The 22,035-nt window shown below is 37.3% G+C and overlaps 1 protein-coding gene and 1 non-coding gene across 2 annotated transcripts in view; one reads left to right on the forward strand and one right to left on the reverse strand.

Moving 5' to 3' along the window:
- Positions 1 to 9,935: 9,935 nt before the first annotated feature.
- trnae-cuc (transfer RNA glutamic acid (anticodon CUC)) lies at positions 9,936 to 10,007 on the reverse strand. The gene has a single exon. It is a non-coding gene; the product is annotated as a tRNA-Glu (tRNA).
- A 4,031-nt stretch (positions 10,008 to 14,038) lies between these two features.
- Positions 14,039 to 22,035, forward strand: part of chm (CHM Rab escort protein) — a 59,308-nt gene continuing 51,311 nt past the window's right edge. The window contains exon 1 of the mRNA XM_053478926.1: positions 14,039 to 14,112. Coding sequence (XP_053334901.1) covers positions 14,061 to 14,112 — 52 coding nt within the window. The 5' untranslated portion in view covers positions 14,039 to 14,060. The remainder of the gene's footprint in view (positions 14,113 to 22,035) is intronic.

A 22,035-nucleotide genomic window follows, 5' to 3' on the forward strand; every position in this document is an offset into this window, starting at 1 on the left:
TCCTGCCAAAGATGGTCTTCATCAAAAAAAAAGCTGATTGAGAAATGAAATGAGCTGTCAGGTCTCCTTGAATTTGACTTCAAAGTTACACTTAAATGAAGGAAAACAAGCTCACTGGCATTTTCAGTGATTGGAAACGAGCCACAACTTTGATCAAATTGCTAAACGTTTGTTTATTGCTGTAATCTTGCAATAAATCACATATGTTCTATTAAAGATTGTGATATGGTATTCAAGTTTTCTTAACTTCCCAGAGAAACGTGCAGACTTGTTATGGGACTTCCTTTACGAAAAACTATTAGCAGACAACAAAACACTTAAACACTACAAACACAACTCTGTCATTTCTTTGAAGCAGAGATCAAAGTCAAATGAACTGACAGAAGACTGTAGTTAAAGCAGGTATGAGCATTTGGAAGATAAAGACACCTTGATTCTTACAGAAAATATCATGGAATTTGTTGCCTTGAAGCTGCTTTTAAATGCAGCCAGGGAGTTCTGCTTTCAAATGCACACAGCGATGGCAAGCGATGAAGATTTTTTGCAAAACCCTATCAGTGTGTGCCGGAGCCCAAATCGTGAGAGACCAAAGCAGTGACAACACCCCTTAGTAGACACTCATGCAGAACAACTTACAAAATGTGCAAACAATGATAGCAGTTGTAATTTAATAAATGTTATACAATATTTAAATATCTACAAACAAATATTTCTGAAATACTGACAAAATATCCTGAACTGAATAGGTCAATTTAGTTTTAATCGAGGATGGCTTCTTCTTCTGTTTCCTATTGTTTTTTGTTTGTTTTTTTTTAACTTGATGTTATACAGTATATCCACACTATATTATTATTGTGAACATGTTGAGGATGACATCTAACATTAAAAATCTAATATTAAAATGAATAGTCAATTTATCTGAATTGGACAAACATTACAGGTTCACGGTATGAAGATGCTATGCTAGACTGGCTTTGGTTAAGGTAATGTAGCTAAAATGTTTTAGATAACAATTGAGCTTCATGAAAACTGCACCAATCTACTTGTCTCTGTGATCACATCTGAGATAAAGAAGCTGTGTGTAGGGTACAATACATGCAGGCTGTGTGCTAGTGTTCCCTAGGCAGAATAAAGCCATGCTGTGAGGACATGGCTAGACAATTGTTCTGTGTTTTTTTTTTTGTGTATATTTGAAAATGCAACCCGCAAACTTTAGCAAACTGATTTACTGTAAAAGCAAGAAGAAAAAGCAGGGTACACCCAAAACTCGAACAAAATTCATTAACATTTATTTGTAATCACCTGGGTATGTTGATAATCCCATTCACCTGTGAAGTTTGATGTTGGGGACATTGTTGAGTGCTGGTTTGTGAATGGAGGGCTGGGATGAGAGAATGTGTAAGGAATGAGCATGCACCTGTGGGTGATTAATGACCAAGTCTTTTGTGTTTCACTGAGTGGCTGAGCGGTGATGAAGCAGGAGATGAGAGAGTACAGATGTGTGCTGAGTAGCACAAGACTAAAAATCATGCAGAAACAAAGAGAAGAATTAAACAGCCAGGGATGAAAGCTGAGCCTGCCCTTCATTGTCTTCAAGGTAAAAACCTTGCAGGAATATTTAGAGCAGAAATTCATAAAAATTCAGGAGTTTTAGAAAACCATGCATATCATATATTTTTTTTTTTTTACTTTAAGAAAATTTATGTTAGTCCTTGATTTGGCCAATTTATATAATTTATATGGTTAATTTACTTGATTATAGTATTAAATGTACTTCACTGCATTTAGCAGACACTATTATACAGATAGACGTGTAGAAGTGCTTTTTAGTCTCTATGAAAAAGATCTTCTCATGCTAAGGCAGGACTGCCCCTTCATTCTGCAAATCTCATGCTCTATCACATCCTAAATTCTCACATTCAACTCATTATGATGCTGGAAATAGCCATTAGAAGATAGGCTAGGTTGGTGCCATGAAGGCATGCACATGGTCAGGAATGGTATTCACATAAACTGTGAGTTTCAAGTCATGATTGAAAGTCACACTATTAATTCACACCATTACACCACCTCTACCTATCTGAACTGCTGGATTTCTGTTTGTGCCCAATTCTGACTATGCCATCTGTCTGCCTCAGCAGAAATAGAGATTCCTGGAATAAGCTGTGTAATTAGGGACGAAAAACCCCAAGGATGTGATGGTCATTAAGCACATGCAGGTCATCAGTTGACTTCATTTTATTGGTACATAACATGTGACAATTATTAGTTTTATTAGTGAAACTTAGAAACTGAACTGAAGCAACCCCCGATCTTAACACAGAAACGTGAAGCTACTCCCTGCATTAGGTAGAGTTAAAAGATTTGTAGCTGCTTTATGGTATTTATCTAGCATAGCATCTTCATATTCAATTCATCAACCATATAGATCCATAGCGTAGTGAAAATATCTGCAGCTGTTGTGAAGTCATTAACGATTAGTTTTGCAATAGTACCCAAGTGTTCATTTAAAAACATCTTGTCAAGTCCATTCAGTGTAATGTAAAACTGACAAAACAATGAGGAGGTATAGCAGTACTTCCTGTTTGCCAGCTTCACCACAAATTATTACAGTATTATTATTATTATTATCATTAATAATAATAATAATAATAATAATAATAATAATAATAATTACAGCCTTTATCCATAGATGCTACTCGTGAAATTAGGTACAATTTTGACAGAATTGTAAGAGATGCTAAATTAGGTCGATATGGTGGAAGAGCAAAGATGAGCTACTGCAACAGCCAGAGACTGCCAAAGTTGCTTCTGAGTAAACAACCTAATTTATATAATAATTTAAAAAAATTATAATAATAATACAGTTGCAAACCAGCAATTAAGGGATAAGCAACATATTTCTACTAACTGATCAAAACTTTGTGTGTACCCTCAGGGTCATTCATGTGGGCATTTGGAATCCAAACTTTAATGTGAAAATGACAAAGAACTGGGAATATAAAGGACCACTTCATGTTTAGCATTTCTGTGTGCAATTTGCTATGGTGCCATCAAGTGGAGCGATTGCAATTCGCAATTTAAAATTACACATACAGTAGAACTGGCCATTTGCAATAGCACCTCACACAGTTGACAGCCTAACCATGTAAGCTATAAGGAATGTCAGAATTGTGTGAGCTCTGACTACAACACATACATTTAACAAATAAACCAAAAAAGAAGGGAATGGACCATGGAGTTAGCAAAGTTAACATAGCGGTGCTATTAAATGAGCATGATGTCTCTCTCCCAGCATCAATTTGGCCCCTTAATGAGAAACTGGATGATATACAAGCCACCATGTCTAATCTAATGTCTAAGACCAAAGGATAAATCCTTTTGAGGAGAATGCAGAATCCATTCACAAACACCCGGTAGACATTGAAATGCTTGTGGCCTGACACACGATGATGATGATGACAATAAGCTAAGATTTATTTATGCATTTTTCTGTTGTTGTTTTTTTTTTATATGCAAAAAAAAAATTATCACTGTGGAATAGTGCAATAACGGAATGTATGCTTTGTGGGAGTGTGTGTGTGTAATTTTTTTTCAAGGTTTTTTCTTTTGCATTGAGGCATGGCACTTTTAATTTTATTGTACTTGTTGCAATGACAATAAAGACTATTCTATGATCAGGAGGGTAATGGGTCTGGCTTTGGGCCATTTATAAAACGCATATAAGAGCATAGCTTAATCACTGACCTTGGTAGAAAGAACAACACCCCCCTCCCCCCAAATGACACACTGTCTTTTCTTCTTTTTCTTCTCTGTTACCATTGCTTCAGGTGGCACTGTGATTGACGTTAATGTTATTGTTCAGAAGTCTCATCTGAAAGCACACTTTAAAGCTTCAGTGTTCTTCCATGTTTATTGTTCACTGAAAAACTAGAGGTAAGCCTTTGTTTACAGACGGGCTATTTTACAGGTAGCCTTTTTAGGTTAAGACACTTTAGCAGATTTTTACATTTGTGAGCCCACGGCAGGTGCATCCAATCTTATTCAGAAAGGGCCAACGTGGGTGCAGTTGTTTTCATTCCAACCAAGCACAAGCCACACCTGATTTAACCTGTTTAATTAGTCATTCTTAGCTTCCAGCAGACTATCAAGAATGGTGTCTACTTGGGTGGAATGATAGTGTACACCCACTGGCCTTTTCTTGCTAATATTGGACACACCAGGCCTATGGCCTTCCCTGTAAGGGTTGGTGGGAGGGTGTGGAAATGATGAGGATAGCCAAAAAGAAAATTGGTCAAGTTATTATTCTTATTGCTCTGGTTATTATTATCCTTATCACAATCATTATTACCTCTACTTTTTTGTCATTAATGTTTATTATTAGCATTATTATCATATTGTGATCAGATATAATTGCTTTCCTCTTCTCTTTCCTCTCATACACGCTACTTTCTTTCAATCCATCACTACTGTCACTGACACTATTGGTAGTGTCATTCTTGTTGAATTATTCTTCTCCAGGGGGGTAAGTATGGGAGTCAATAGACCTTGTTTTACGCTTCACATTTTCGGCGAAGACAAGAGATGTGTATCTTCTTAAACTCCACCATAGACCAGAATAGCCAGCTTAACAACATTAAGGTAATATTGGATAATATTAATGCTCTGCAGCTTTAAACTCATATTTCTCTATATCAGACTTCAACTGCAGTTTGGTTGTTCATATGGACAGATCTTCTTTTAAACCTAAATGCTTAAATGGTTAATACTGTGTGTTACTGGGTTACTGATCTAAAGATCCAGGGTTTAAAGCCCAAACAATGCCAAGTGGCCACTGTTGAGTCCCTGAGCAAGGCCCTTAACTGGTACATGTAAAAAAAAAAATCAATTTACTGTACTGTAAAGTGACAAATAATTGAATATTAATCTTAAAAAATTTTTTGAGAATGTTGAATCTTGGACATATGGCCATTTTTCCATCCCAGTATGAGGGAATATTCTTATGGGGGAGGGGTATTGCAATTATTTATAATGATAATCTGACCACCATACACACAAATTTATTGCATTTGATGTTCTCTATATTAACATATCAGGCATAGTTTGCTCAGTCGATTCTGCTAATTATTATTATCAGACACAGGGCTGTATTCTGCATTTATTTGATTAATTAATTTACGGATTTCCTCTCAAACCTGGTCATTTCTGTAGATAAAGCATTAACTGCTGGAGACTTAAATATTGATTTCCCTTATTCACATAAGTCCATTCTGCACGCAGTAGGAGTAAACCAGTGTGTAGTAGGACCCATTCATAAGGCTAGTCATACTTTAGATTTAATACTAACCTTTGGATTAAATATAGAAAATATAGTGACAATTCCACAGTCCAAAGATATCGCAGATCACTATTTTATCTAATTTAAAGTGTGTTGTAATAATGTACGTATACTGCCGCGCTACTGCTTTAAACAAACGTTAAGATAACTAAAGAGTTTTTATACAACATTACATACATAACATTAATACTGTACAGAGCTTTATCAGTAATCTCTCAGAGTTATCAGAGTTATCAACTATGATTGGATCACCGTCTGACCCCACAGAACTCGATCAGGCGACTGTATGCAGAATGTATCTCCAGTTTAAAAAAACATTAGACATTAGAGAAAAAAAAATTGCTCCCTGGTATACCGATCACACATGCACTTTAAAACAGACTGCTTGAAACCTAGCATGTAAATGGAGTCAAACTTAATTGTTAGTATTTTAAATAGCATGGAAGGTGAGCAAAGCTCTTAGTGTTGCTAGATCAATGTATCTCTTTACTCTTATAGAATACAACAAAAATAATCCTAGTTTCTTATATAATACTGTAGCAAAATTAACCAAAAATAAGGCCACTGCAGAAATCTCCACATCAATAACATGCAGTAGTGAGGACTTCATAAATAATAAATAATAATAAAATTTTCCAATAACAAAATTGTAAATATTAGGCAAAAAAATTCAGGCTTTAAAACCAGACATTTAATAAACATTGATGCAGGTGATTAACTAACTAGATCAGAATCTAGAATATTTAACTCCACTTTAAAAGACTGAACTCATTTCACTTATCTCTTTTGCGAAATAGTAGATTCTGTACCCATACATTTGTTCAAACAATTATGCCAGAAATAACTGAACTCCAATATATTTTATTTGTTAAAAAATACAAACCCGATTCCAAAAAATGTGGCACTGTACAAATTGTGGATAAAAACAGAATGCAATTAAGTGGAAGTTTCAAATTTTTGATATTTTGTTCAGAATAGAATATAGATTTGTCTTAATGACATTTTGAAATGTCATGCCAAGTATTGGCTCATTTTGGATTTTATGAGAGCTATGCCATGTCATCTGGACTGAAGAGGACAAGGAGAACCCAAGTTGTTATCAGTGGTCAGTTAAAAAAACATTGATGAATATGCAGACTCAGTCTGCGGATTTATCAGAAAATGTGTAGATGATGTTGTACCATCCAAAACAGTAAGAATTTATCCAAACCAGAAACCATGGATAAACAGTGATGTTCGCATGGCACTGGCAGCACGGAACTCTGCCTTTGCCTCTGCTAACACATTGGAATATAAACACGCCACCTATCAACTTCGGAAGACTATTAAGTCTGCGAAACGTAAGTACAGGGACAAAGTGGAACAACAATTTGATGATCCTAAAAGAATGTGGCAGGGACTGAATACAATTACGGACTTCAGAGAGAAAACCAGCACAGGATCTAACAGGTGTTAGGATCTAAACATATTTTACGCTAGATTCGACACAGGGAACAACACAAGACTGCACAGCGAACGCATCATGGACGACGTCAGTGCGCACACGGTGTCTGAAGAGGATGTAAGGAAATGCTTCAGACAGGTGAACGCATGCAAAGCCGCTGGTCCTGACGGAATCCCCGGCCGTGTCCTTAAATCATGCGCGGCTCAGCTGGCTGAAGTGTTCATGAACATCTTCAACCTCTCCCTCTCTCTGTCTGTAGTCCCAGCCTGCTTCAAGATGGCCACCATCATCTCTGTACCCAAATCCTCCACCATCACATCCCTAAACGACTGGCAACCAGTAGCCCTGACCCCCATCGTGAGCAAATGCTTTGAAAGGCTGGTCAGGAACTTCTGCTAAAAATCTGCTCTGCGCTGCCGGACTCACTGGACCCTCTACAATTTGCATACCGCCACAACAGGTCCACTGATGACGCCATAGCCCTGACTCTACATACTGCTCTCACCCACTTGGAGAAGAAAGATACATATGTGAGAATGCTGCTAGTAGATTATAGCTCTGCATTTAACACCATCGTTCCCTCGAAGCTGGACAGGAAACTACAAGATCTAGGATTGAGCAGCTCTCTCTGCAGCTGGATTCTCAACTTCCTGTCCGACAGACGACAGATGGTCAGACTGGGCAGTATCACCTCATCCCCCGTCACAATGAACACGGGTGCTCCACAAGGGTGTGTACTGAGCCCTCTACTGTACTCACTCTACACATACGACTGCATGGCCATCAGCAGCTCCAACATCATTGTGAAGTTTGCGGACGACACAACAGTGGTGGGTCTTATTACCAACGGTGATGAGACGGCATACAGGAAGGAGGTCAGTGCCCTGACACATTTGTGCCAGGAGAATCATCTCTCCCTCAATGTCGGGAAGACCAAAGAGTTGATAGTGGACTTCCGGAGGTGTAGAGGTGCACATTCCCCCATCATCATCAACGGCGCTGCTGTGGAGAGAGTGAGCAGCTTCCGCTTCCTAGGTGTTCACATAGCAGAGGATCTCACATGGTCAGTTCATACTGACAAAACAGTGAAGAAGGCGCAGCAGCGACTCTTCTTTCTCAGGAGACTAAAGAGATTTGGCATGAGCCCCCGCATACTTAGGACCTTCTACCGCTGTGCCATCGAGAGCATCCTCACTGGATCCATCACGACCTGGTACGGCAACAGCACCGCCTACAACCGCAAAGCTCTGCAGAGAGTGGTGCGGTGTTTCGAAAGGATAATTGGAGGTGAGCTTCCCTCCCTCCAGGACATCTACAGGAAGCGGTGCCTGAGGAAAGCGAGGAGGATCATCAAAGACTCCAGTCACCCCAGTAACCACCTATTTAAACTGCTCCTGTCAGGCAGGAGGTATGGAAGCATCCGGTCCCGAACCAGCAGGCTGAAGGACAGCTTCTATCATCAGGCCATCAGACTGCTGAACACTGACCATTAGGTCTCCATAGACACTACACTGCCACTTTCACACTGTCACTTTATAGTCACTAAGCCACTTTATGCACTCCATACTGCACATAATTGCCTTTTTGCACAACATTCATTGCGGCATTCCTTATACATTTATACACAAGTAGACACACTCCCACAATCGTGTGTGTATGGGTATATGTAGATATATGTATGTATATATATAGACGTGTATACGTGTGTGTATTCTGTATGTGTATATATATATACTTGTACTTTTTTATTATTATTATTATTTTTTTTATAATACTTACACAATATTTATACTACTGTATTATCCATATGTATATTTATTCTTATAATTGTTCACCACTAATGCTTGTGTAGCTTGCACATAAGAATTTCACTCACATGTACGGGACCAGTGTACCAGTAACGTGATGTGACAAAAAAAACCGACTTGACTTGTCTTGCATCTCTGATGGTATGGGGTTGCATGAGTGCGTGTGGCATGGGCAGCTTACACATCTGAAAAGGCACCATCAATGCTAAAGGTATATCCAAGTTCTAGAACAACATATGCTCCCATCCAGACGTTTGTCTCTTTTAGGGAAGACCTTGCATTTTCCAACATGACATTGCCAGACCACATACTGCATAAATTACAACATCATGGCTGCGTAGGAGAAGGATCTAGGTACTGAAATGGCCCGCCTGAAGTCCAGATCTTTCACCTATAGAAAACATTTGGTGCATCATAAAGAGGAAGATGCGACAAAGAAGACCTAAGACAGTTGAACAACTAGAAACCAGTATTAGACAAGAATGGGACAACATTCCTATTCCTAAACTTGAGCAACTTGTCTCCTCAGTCCCCAGATGTTTGCAGACTGTTATAAAAAGAAGGGGGGATTCCACACAGTGGTAAACATGGCCTTGTCCCAACTTTTTTGAGATGTGTTGAGGCCATGAAATTTAAAATCAACTTACTGTATTAAAATGGTACATTTTCTTAGTTTTAAACATTTGATATGTCATCTATGTTGTATTTTGAGTAAAATATTGAAATGTGAAACTTTCACATCATTGCATTCTGTTTTTATTATTTTATTTAAACAGTGTCCCAACTTTTTTGGAATCGGGTTTGTAGTTAAATCTTCACTGAGCAAGGACGTCCCCAAGATCCTGAAAAAGGTTTTAGCACTGCTGCTTTGCCCATATCTACATTTAAATTTACATTTACATTTAGGCATTTGGCAGACGCTCTTATCCAGAGCGACTTACAAAAAGTGCTTTAATGTTTACATTATTGGATACATACTTACACTGGGTTAACTAGGTTAATAACTAAGTGCCATTAGTCCAACACAACTAAGAAGAGTTTTTTTTTTTTTTTTTTTTTCGGGGGGGGAGGTTAGTCCAAGTACTGGAGAAACAGATGAGTCTTGAGTCGTCGTTTAAAGATAGTCAAAGTCTCTGATGTACGGACATCTAGAGGAAGTTCATTCCACCACCTAGGTGCCAGAACAGAAAAGAGGCTGGATGAATGCCGCCCTCGATCCCTGAGAGATGGTGGGATGAGGCGAGCAGTGCTGGAGGATCGGAGGGAACGTGGTGCAGTGCGTGGTGTAATTAGCGCAGAGAGGTAAGTGGGTGCTGGGCCATTTTAAGCTTTGTAAAAACTTAACTTCCCTGACCAGGAATCGAACCCGGGCCGCGGCGGTGAGAGCGCCGAATCCTAGCCACTAGACCACCAGGGACTAGTGGTACATAGGAATAACATACATGAACTGTATAAGTCAGAATTTAGACCTCTTCATAGCACAGAGACAGCGCTTGTTAAAGTAGTAAATTACCTCCTATTGGCCTCTGATCAGGTTTGTGTCTCTTTACTTGTGAAACTTGACCTCAGTGTAGCTTTTAAAACCTTTGATCGAAGTATTCTCCTTCATAGATTAGAAAGTGTAGTAGGAATTATGGGAACCGCCATTTCCTATTGCCATCTCAGGGAGTTTTTCCTTGACACCATCACCCTCAGCTTGCTAATCAGTTCATGTTATATTCTAAAACAAATCAAATTCAAATTCAAATTCAAATTTTATTTGTCACATACACAAACATACACAGTACGAAATGTAGTGAAATGCATTATACGACTGCCATTGACCCTAAAAGAGAGTTAAATTTTACAAATAAGAAATAAATATGAATAAAAGAAATACGATAGAAATTAAATTACAAAATTAAATTAAACTAGGAAAAATAGAACTAAAAATAAAAATAGAAATGTGCTATGAAAAAATAGAACTAAAAATAAAAATAGAAATAGGATGTACAAAATAGAAATATACTGTGCAAATTGAAATATACTGTACGGTGTGTGCAAATATGCATGGAACAAAGTGTCTTAGTGCAGAGGTTATTAAAGTGTCTTTGTGCACTGGTCCAGGATGTAAACGTAAAACTGTAAAATGTAGTGTAGTTGTGAAGGTAGGTGTGCAAAGTTATTAAAGTGTCTTTGTGCAATGGTCCAGGATGTAACGTACGACATGTAGTGTATATCATTTCATACTTTCATACTATCTATATATTTTTATTTAATTCTGTAAAGCAGCTTTGTGACAATAATCATTGTTAAAAGCACTATATAAGTAAAAACTGAATTGAATTGAGTTGTTTTTAATCCACATACACCATACATATAGCAGAATGGATTACTTTGGTACTGATCGTAAATTACCCTCGTTTATTTGGTCAAGAGAATATCAAGTCATAGTTACATTGGACATGCACTGCTAGCATTAAAATCAACCTAGTGGGAGAACTGCTAGGATAAACTGCCAACTTAATCCACTTCTGCTGGTGGATGACGAGGTTGTCTACATTACATTTGATCAAATCTGTATGCTTTATTTTAACTAAAGGGGAGGCCTTTAATAACAAGAAGAATAATGGAGAAGCAAAATAAACATAACTTGGTTAATAGATCATAACATTATGAATGATACCTTTAAGTTAAGAATTTATAATTCTATGTTTTTTGCGTTCCCAGTCATTTACAGTCTGGAAAATCACCAAATTTAGGTAGACTGTCCAATGAGTCTGTTATCTCCAACACCAGCAGTCAAATATGCAGGACCACTGGCAATAGGATTACTTAACAGGCCTTTAAAACAGAGAGCCTAAAGACCATGGTTTATACAGACCAATATCTTTACTGAATGTAGTAGTTATAAAATACTAGTCAAAGTCTTAGTCTGTCTGCTTGAGGACATCCTAAAAACTGTCATAATTTTAGATCAAGGATTTATGAGCAGGATTTGTCAAACATTCCCATTTATTTTTAAATATTTGAGATCTACACAATATTACATACTCTCCTCCTGATGTGAATCAATGTGTCTCCTCCCTATGGATGCAGAAAAAGCATTTGATATGGTGGGACTGCATTTCCTGTTCAGAGAAAAAATTATTTCATCGGTTAAGCTTCACTATTTGTAAATCTCAGCTGTAAGCCTTACCATTTAACTTACATGGTGGAACATCACATGGGTGCCCCACTTCCATTCATACTGGCAACTGAACTGCTGTACATACTGTAGCTATATGGGGTAACCATAATATACTGGGCATACCAAAAAGTGGCATAGAGCAAAACTTTATATTACATGCAAGTAATCTACTTTTAACTTTCTTTTCCCAAGCTACTACAGCATTTTTGGCAAATATCAGGTTATAAACTGAACTTAAATAAGAATGAACTGTTTTCATGAAACGCTGATCTTTTATACCGGGAGAGTATTTTTCACAACGAAGATAATTTTAAACATAAATTTGAAAAACTGTTGAATGACAGTTACCCCACTTGATTTCACTTATTAGAAACTAAATACAAGTAGAATGACAGTGCCCCTAAGTCTCTTTCATTAATAAATGTTCTGCCTGTATTTATTTCTGCTTTTTTTATTTATTCCGGCTTTCTTATTTTCTTATTATCTATACAACTAAATAGATCTATTCAGTTGTGTACACCATGCAGCTCAGGACAAAAATTTCTGTAAGTGTAGAGCTCCTTAATATTTTTGATTAACCCTCCACACAGATACTGTACCAGAATACGCTTTTGTCTTCTGACCTCTGGATTGCCCATTCCTTCTTATACAGGGTGAGTGGAAAGTAACTTGCTATTAAAAATTGGTAATTGAAGTTAAAAAAAATCTTTAAATTTTAGCGTTGGCACCGGCCACGTCTTCTTGCATCAGCCTGTGGTCATTAGCTTTGCATAACAATTTATTCATTGTTTTTTGTTTTTATTTGTCTCTGGACTTAGTGTTGCAATCCTTTCTTTAACTGTATGAAGAGATCTTTGCACAAGAGCAATGGATGCTGCTTAACAGTCAAGCGGTCACCATCTTTGTTTATGTTGCATGTGCTGTCTCTCGTAGCCGATGCATGTGCTAATAATGTAGGAAACATGAAATCCTATTTACTATCGTCTATTTAGAGACTGTTTTCATCATGACTCCAGTGATACTACAAGTTCTATAGCCATTAAATATTATATTAAAGTAAATTTTCACCCATCCTGTAAATAATGTAAAACCTCAAGAATACAATTCTGCTATAGTAGGGATTGTGTGGCCAGTTGTGGAGCTCATTTAGGGCCTTTTTTTGTTAATTTCTTGAAGTGTTGGTCTAGGTACGGGTCTGTGACTACTGTAAAACTTTGTTCAGTTCTGTCCATCCTGTTGTGTAAGTTTTTTTTAAATAGATGATTTTACAGCTGCTATCAAATTTGCAATATAGAATTTATTTATCTCTTTTAAAACTTTTGTATCACAGACTGAGTTTTAAAAGTAGATGTGCCTGTGACTTAGTGTGGAATTTAATTGCACACTTATAAGTGAGTTTTAAAAAATGTACAATGACATCTGTTGAATTTTGAAATTAACTGATATTTTAACGTGGTTAAAATGCATGGAATGAAAGTTTGAGATTGCGTTTACGAAGTAGATTTCAATTGCACACTCAAAATATAGATAGATAGATAGATAGATAGATAGATAGATAGATAGACAGATATAGATAGATAATAGATAAACCCTAAATCTGATAAGTTAAATAGATGGATGGACCGTTACTTACTGTACAGATGTAGTATTTAAGCCCACCATACTAAATGCATAAATTATTTGTGGTGAAAATAAAGTGAAAGTATTTTTTAACATATAATAAAATCTCACACGTTTTTAACGTTTAACTTAAAATATGAGAAATAAATGAAATCTGTCATAAATACAAGCTTTTCCCACCCTCGAGCTTTTAACATTTAAGGGCATGGATATAATTTGTGCCTTCATTTTATTCTGTATCTTATATTAACTATTCTAACTCTCTTTACAAAGAACTCAGTCAGTCATGTCTCCCACAAATTAAGTTGAAGGTTATGTTGTTTGCTTTTAAGACATTACCTGGATTAAAAACTGGATTTAGAACTGATGCCACCACACTACCTCAAGGTCTTTCAGATCATCAGCTAGTCAGCTTTATTATCATACAGTAATGTGTCTTTGGTCTATGGATAGAAGTTTGGTATATGGTAATACAAGATGTGCATTTTCATTTATATTTTACGTTTATGAGTTTGTATTTGAATACATTTCTGAAATCTTTTTCTTGTTTTTTCTCTAGCTTGTGTACATCATTTTGCTCTGTTTTGTGTAAACTGCGCTTTATAACTAAACGTCATTTAAATCAGGGACAGAGGGCTTCCGCGTAACTCTGTTGTGTCACGTGACTGTTTCAGCTAAACCATGGCAGCCGACAACCTCCCATCTGAATTTGACATTATCATCCTCGGGACAGGTAGGAAAGCGTTTTCAGTGAACATACATCACTGTAATTTTTGCCAAAGATCTATACCACGTGCTTTTAATATAAATATTGTTGTAATCCTAAAACCGACGACAACGCGCTACGTTATCGGTATGTCTACACTGGGTTGCTAGCTAATGCTAATGCTATTTAGAAAACGAAATAATTCATGTTACGTGATGCTGACAGAGGAAAATATGATCTTCGTGACATTGTGGGATACGACATCACAAAACAAAAAAATTCAGGGTATTTGTATTGAATCGACAAGTGTCAAACGCGACCATCCTAATTTATTGGCTAGTAATAGATTTTATTATGTGACGTCAAGTGGGTTGTGTTTGCTAGTTAGTTCAGACATTTCTTCGCTGCACATAATGAAGCTGGACGGTTTTAGGAAACCTGTAGGAGTGGACGGATTTTGTCAGCAATGGGAAAAATCCAAAAAAGAGACCTAATTCTCTTGTACCCAGCGGTGTAAGTACACGCCTAGATCAGTGACTGTATAGCGAAGTGCACGTCCTAACACTAATGGACCACTTTCCAGTTTAGCGCCCCTTGCGGACATTAGGTGAGGATTAAATCATGATTGGTGTGCAGCATAAATTACCAATTTGTGGAATTTATCTTTTGTTTCATACATGTTGCACATACACTGTGACTGTATGACCAGTGGTGCCCTGCGATTGGCACCCCGTTCAGAGTCTACCCTGCCTTTTGTGTAGCAATAATTATATTTTAGGATTTTTTTTTCTTCAAAATCCAACACACTGATCAGTTCTAGCATTATGACCACCTGTTTAATATTGAGTAAGCCCCCACCCCTTTTGCCACCAAAACTGGACTGGGTGATTTGATGCCTTTCTATTGAAACCAGCATTATTATTATTATTTTTTTTTTGCAATTTGAGCTACAGTTACTCTTCTATCAGACCAGACTGGACCACACAGACCAGCCTTTATTAACATGTTTAACAGTGAGCCTTGGTTGCCCATAACTCAGTCCCTCCCTTTTTCCTTCCTTGTAGCACTTTTGCTTGGCCATTTTTCTGATTCCAATGGAAAAAAATTGCCTAATATATCCCACCCATGTCCAGGTGCCATTGTAACACCAACTACTGTGTGTGTGTACACACACTACTGTTAAAAAGTTTAGGGTCACTTGCAAATTTCTTTGTTTTTGTTCAGTGATTTATTTTCTACATTCTACAACAATACTGGGGTTTTTAAAACTATAAAATAACACATATGGAATTAGGTAATTACGTAACAACCACAAAAACAACAGTTAGTTGTTATTTCAAGACACAGAGGTCAGCCTTTCTGTAATAGTTCTTGTAAGATTAGTATTGTCAAGTGCATTTGCAAAATCCGTCAGGCACCATAATGAAGCTCTCATGAAGGCCTCCCAGGCGGTCGAGACCAAAACCTACCTCTGCTGCAGACCAGAAGTTCATTTAGAGTTATCAGCCTGAAAAATGACCAATTAACAGCACCTCAGATTAGAGGCGTTATGAAGTCTTTACAGAGCATAAGTAGCAGATACATCTCACCATTAACTGTTTAAAGGAGATTAATGCATTTTTTGGACGCATTCAAAATTCTTTTACATATAGAAAGAAATAAAAATCATGGAACAATCATGGAGTTAGAAAGTGACCCCAACCTTTTGAACGGTAGTGTAGTGTGTGTGTGTGTGTGTGTGTTTTTTATATATATATATATATATATTTAATATATTTATATATATATATATATATATATATATATATATATATATATACAGTGGTGTGAAAAACTATTTGCCCCCTTCCTGATTTCTTATTCTTTTGCATGTTTGTCACACTTAAATGTTTCTGCTCATCAAAAACCGTTAGCTATTAGTCAAAGATAACATAATTGAACACAAAATGCAGTTTTTAAATGATGGTTTTTATTATTTAGGGAGAAAAAAAAATCCAAACCTACATGGCCCTGTGTGAAAAAGTAATTGCCCCCCTTGTTAAAAAATAACTTAACTGTGGTTTATCACACCTGAGTTCAATTTCTGTAGTCACCCCCAGGCCTGATTACTGCCACACCTGTTTCAATCAGGAAATCACTTAAATAGGAGCTACCTGACACAGAGAAGTAGACCAAAAGCACCTCAAAAGCTAGACATCATGCCAAGATCCAAAGAAATTCAGGAACAAATGAGAACAAAAGTAATTGAGATCTATCAGTCTGGTAAAGGTTATAAAGCCATTTCTAAAGCTTTGGGACTCCAACGAACCACAGTGAGAGCCATTATCCACAAATGGCAAAAACATGGAACAGTGGTGAACCTTCCCAGGAGTGGCCGGCCGGCCAAAATTACCCCAAGAGCGCAGAGACAACTCATCCGAGAGGCCACAAAAGACCCCAGGACAACATCTAAAGAACTGCAGGCCTCACTTGCCTCAATTAAGGTCAGTGTTCACGACTCCACCATAAGAAAGAGACTGGGCAAAAACGGCCTGCATGGCAGATTTCCAAGGCGCAAATTACTTTTAAGCAAAAAGAACATTAAGGCTCGTCTTAATTTTGCTAAAAAACATCTCAATGATTGCCAAGACTTTTGGGAAAATACCTTGTGGACCGACGAGACAAAAGTTGAACTTTTTGGAAGGTGCGTGTCCCGTTACATCTGGCATAAAAGTAACACAGCATTTCAGAAAAAGAACATCATACCAACAGTAAAATATGGTGGTGGTAGTGTGATGGTCTGGGGTTGTTTTGCGGCTTCAGGACCTGGAAGGCTTGATGTGATAGATGGAACCATGAATTCTACTGTCTACCAAAAAATCCTGAAGGAGAATGTCCGGCCATCAGTTCGTCAACTCAAGCTGAAGCGATCTTGGGTGCTGCAGCAGGACAATGACCCAAAACACACCAGCAAATCCACCTCTGAATGGCTGAAGAAAAACAAAATATAGACTTTGGAGTGGCCTAGTCAAAGTCCTGACCTGAATCCTATTGAGATGTTGTGGCATGACCTTAAAAAGGCGGTTCATGCTAGAAAACCCTAAAATAAAGCTGAATTACAACAATTCTGCAAAGATGAGTGGGCCAAAATTCCTCCTGAGCGCTGTAAAAGACTCTTTGCGAGTTATCGCAAACGCTTGATTGCAGTTATTGCTGCTAAGGGTGGCCCAACCAGTTATTAGGTTCAGGGGGCAATTACTTTTTCACACAGGGCCATGTAGGTTTGGATTTTTTTTCTCCCTAAATAATAAAACCCATCATTTAAAAACTGCATTTAGTGTTTACTTGTGTTATCTTTGACTAATAGTTAAATGTGTTTGATGATCAGAAACATTTTTTGTGACAAACATGCAAAAGAATAAGAAATCAGGAAGGGGGCAAATAGTTTTTCCACACCACTGTGTATATATATATATATATATATACACACACACACACACACACACACACACACACACACACAGTGGGGCAAAAAAGTATTTAGTCAGCCACCAATTGTGCAAGTTTTTCCACCTAAAAAAATCAGAGAGGCCTGCAATTTACATTATAGGTATACCTCAATTATGCGGGACAAAATAAGAAAAAAAAACCCAGAAAATCACACTGTAGTATTTTTAAAGAATTTATTTGCAAATTATGGTGGAAAATAAGTATTTGGTCACTTACAAACGAGCAAGATTTCTGGCTCTCACAGACCTGTAACTTCTTCTTTAAGATGCTCTTCTGTCCTCCACTTGTTACCTGTATTAATGGCATCTGTTATCAGTATAAAAGACACCTGTCCAGAACCTCAGTCACACTCCAAACTCCACTATGGTCAAGACCAAAGAGCTGTCAAAGGACACCAAAAACAAAATTGTAGACCTGCACCAGGCTGGAAAGACTGAATCTGCAATAGGTAAGCAGCTTGGAGTAAAGAAATCAACTGTGGGAGCAATTGTTAGAAAATAGAAGACATACAAGACCACTGATAATCTGCCTCGATCTGGGGCTTCACACAAGATTTCACCTCGTGGGGTCAAAAAGATCACAAGAACTGTGAGCAAAAATCCCACTACTTGGGGGACCTAGTGAATAACCTGCAAAGAGCTGGGACCAAAGTAACAAAGGCTACCATCAGTAACACACTGCACTGCCAGGGACTTAAATCCTCAAAGGGTATATAACAAAGTATTGAGATGAAATTTTGTTTGCACAAGAACAGAGATGCCCGTGCTATCTTGGCAGTGTAGTGATAAACTAAAGAATCAGCTGTGATTGAGCCTGATCAACAGGGCAGGCTTTTAAAGGAAAAAAAAAACCTGTGTTTTGAAGTACAGCATTGTGTTCATTCTTAACAAATTCTTAACAAATTCTGCCTTCTGTGTTATGATTGATTTAAAAGAATTCAGTCTCATCTGTGATCTGTGGTTAGCTTCTTACCTGAGTGCCAGTCCTAGAGCATGAACGTGAGCCTTAAACATGTGTTTTGCCACAGTTAATCATCATAATCATACAGATAACTATCACATAATGGTGTAACAGCACTTTCAGCTGTTTTCTATCTGTCTATCTAGACATTATTCTGGGCTAAACTTCCTAAGTTAAAAATAATGACACTGAGAATGAGTAACAACAACAAAAATTCACCTCCTTTTACTCTAGCTGTTTAACTAAAATCCAGTAAGTAGAGTCACCTGTGTGTAATTTATGAATGCAGATGTTTTGTGACATCAATGGTTGTGTTCAGTGGTTGTGTTCAGTGGTTTACTGTTTTTCTGTACTACTCCGTGTGCCTTAAATTGCCCCCTTTGGATAAATGTTTATTATTTTATTTTTTATTTTACATTCTTGATTGATTGAACTGGTGAACAAACAACAGCATCATGTAGTCCAAGTACACTAAGACAGATCAGGGATAAAGTTGTGTCGAAGCAGGGTTAGGTTATAAAAAAATCCCAAGCTTTGAACATTTCAAGGGGCAGAACTGCAGACCTACCAAGACATCGATGTAACTGCAAACATGTGGAAGAAGGTGCTTCGGTCGGATGAGACCAAAATGTAACTTTTTGACCTAAATACAAAATGCTATGTGTGGTGGAAAACTAACACTGCACATCATACAGGGCAATTTTAGAAGAAAACCTGTTAGAGTTTGCAAAAGACTTGAGACTGGGGTGGAGGTTCATCTTCCATCAGGACAACCCTAAACATACAGCCATTGCTACAGTGGAAAGTCTAAGCATTTTAATTGGTTATAATGGCCCAGTCAGACAAAAATCTATTGAGAATCTGTTTCAAGACTTGATAGTTGTTCAGACACTCTCCATTTAATATGAGTGAACTTGAGCTATTTTGCAAAAACGAATATTTCACTTTCTAGATGTTTAAAGCTGGTAAAGATATACCTCAAAAGACCTACAGCTGTAAATGCAGAGCAAGGTGGTTCTGCAAAGTAAAGGGGGACTGAAAACTAATGCACACCACACTTTTCAAATATTTGTAAAAAAAAAAAAAAAAAAAATTGGAAACTTTTCAAATCATTTCAGAAATCAGTTTCCATCCACGGCAAGGGACTGTATTTAAAGAGTACAATGGAACCTTGGATTGCGAGTAACACAGTTTGTGAGTATTCCGCAAGAAAAGCAAAGATTTTTAATAAATTTTGACCTGGAAAACGAACAAGTCTTGGTTTGCGAGTACCGAATATCATGTATTACGCATGTGCTTCTTGTTTTGACGCCGAGTGTCACGTGATTACAATTAAGCCAATAGTTTTTCTCTCTTGCGCTGCGGAACCCTGCTGGGTCTTAGTGCGCACCTCTTACTGGTATAATCAACATCTGTGCACGCATGTACTGTTTACTATAACACTGTGACCACGTATGTACGTGTAAAAAAAAAAAAAAATTTTTTACATATATATTTTTTTTACATATGACTGTATGTGTGTGTACAGCGCGCGTGTTAAGCAAAAGCAGGTCTCATTAGAGAGGTTAAAGATCCATTTTCTCTAGTCTCTGCTCAAAGCTTAGCCTGCTCTTTGTGTCTGTGTGTGTGCGAGTCATTGGACACCGTGCCACACACATACATACACACACATACACACACACACACACACACACACACACACACACACACAGAGACAGACCCCTCCTACTTTTGCATTTACAGACACAAATACACTATTTCTCTCTGCTGTACACAAACACTGCTCTGTTGCAGTTTTTTTTAAAGGTAAAGTGCAGATTCATTTGTTTTATTTTAACTTTATATTTTGGGTTAATTATTTTTATGTTTTAATTTTTTTGGGCTGTGGAACGAATAATTTGAGTTTCGTTTATTTCTTATGGGAAAATTCAGTTTGGTTTAGAGTGTTTTGGAACACAAGCCCGCTTCTGGAACGAATTACTGTATGCTTGTAATCCAAGGTTTCACTGTATATTTAAAGATGATAAGACAATGTATTAAACCCGAGTACCTCTTAGTAATACAAGGAATAAAATCACAGCTTCAAATGACTGCATGCTTAGAATGATCTTTTCCCATATGCATTTTCTCACCAAATCATGAGTGCCTAAAAATTTATTTTTGTCTGTAAGTTTGAAAGGCAAAAAAATGTTTATAGTATAAACAAACCAGTAATGACCATATGCTGGTGTCTTTTTTTTTTTTTTTTTAGTGTATTTAAAATTTAAAATGTTTTACTCACTTACAGTATGAAATGTAAGTTTTTCTCATTACACTCATTTGTTTAAATCATGGTGGTCTGGTGGTAGTCTTTGCTGCATCACAGCTCCAAGATCCAAGTTTAACCCCAAACAAAAACATCTTGGTAATTGACATGTAAGGGTTTTTGTGTTTTTTGCACAAATTAAAAAATAAAGGTTTAAACTAAGTTTCATAGTAGTAAGTATTTTGCATTTTCTTTTCAAATGCTATCCAGCTCTACTTTACAAGGTTAACAAGAGTGACCAACACTCACCTGCCCTAGTTTTTACTGTGCTAGAATGTACTGCACTAATTATTTTCAAGAATCCTCTAGTATTCTCCACAATCCACTTTAGGAATCACAAATGTCCAAGTCCATGTCTATAGGACCCACGTAACCTCCTTGTTTGAAAAACAGCGTAATATATTAATGTAACTACCCCAGGAAATGCTGTCCTCATTCTGAGTAGTGTCCTTATTTGGAGTGCATGAAAACGGAGCCAGATCCCCTGGCCAGCTGAAGCTGCTCCCTCGTGCACGGGTGCATTGTTCTTTGCTACTGGGAGGGAGGAAAGCAAAAGATGGGGACCTACCTATGTGGCTAAGAGTGACATCATTAGGCCATGTTTGTAAGGGCACAAAGTAAGATCTCTGGCCCACTTTTGAAAGGAATTTATGCAAAGCCACCAGATCCAGGTAGTTGCTAGGTTGGTGGTGACCCTGTACCTAAATATATATGTCCATCTTATTCAGTTTCTACACAGTGTCAAAGATTATGTTATGGTGCATATCTGTAGTGAGGAAGTTTTCAGAGTAATATTCAGTCAGCTGTAAAATAAAAATTATTTAAACAATTAACTGTAAACACTAAAAAATTCCTTATCGAATGAAGTCATAAATAGGTTGCATTGTTTTTAATAAAATTTGAGTGGAACATGAGACTCAACTTTATATATTGGAGCTGAGTTTTTAAATGCTGCCATTACTGTGAATAAATAAATAAATAAGCCCGAATAAACTTGGATCTACAGCATCATGGAAGAAATGTGGTCCAAAATTTTTTTAAATGGAGATCACTTAAACGGTTTGTACAAATTAGTTTAAAAAAATGACAGTTGAAGTTGCAGCTGTGCCAAATAGTAAATGTTAAAGCATTTCCACATCAACACTGATCAGAACTCCCAGCATTGAGACTAAACAGCTGTGTCCATAAGAGAGCAT

This window comes from Clarias gariepinus, chromosome 19 (assembly GCF_024256425.1).
Source record: "Clarias gariepinus isolate MV-2021 ecotype Netherlands chromosome 19, CGAR_prim_01v2, whole genome shotgun sequence".
Classification (NCBI taxonomy): Eukaryota; Metazoa; Chordata; class Actinopteri; order Siluriformes; family Clariidae; genus Clarias; species Clarias gariepinus.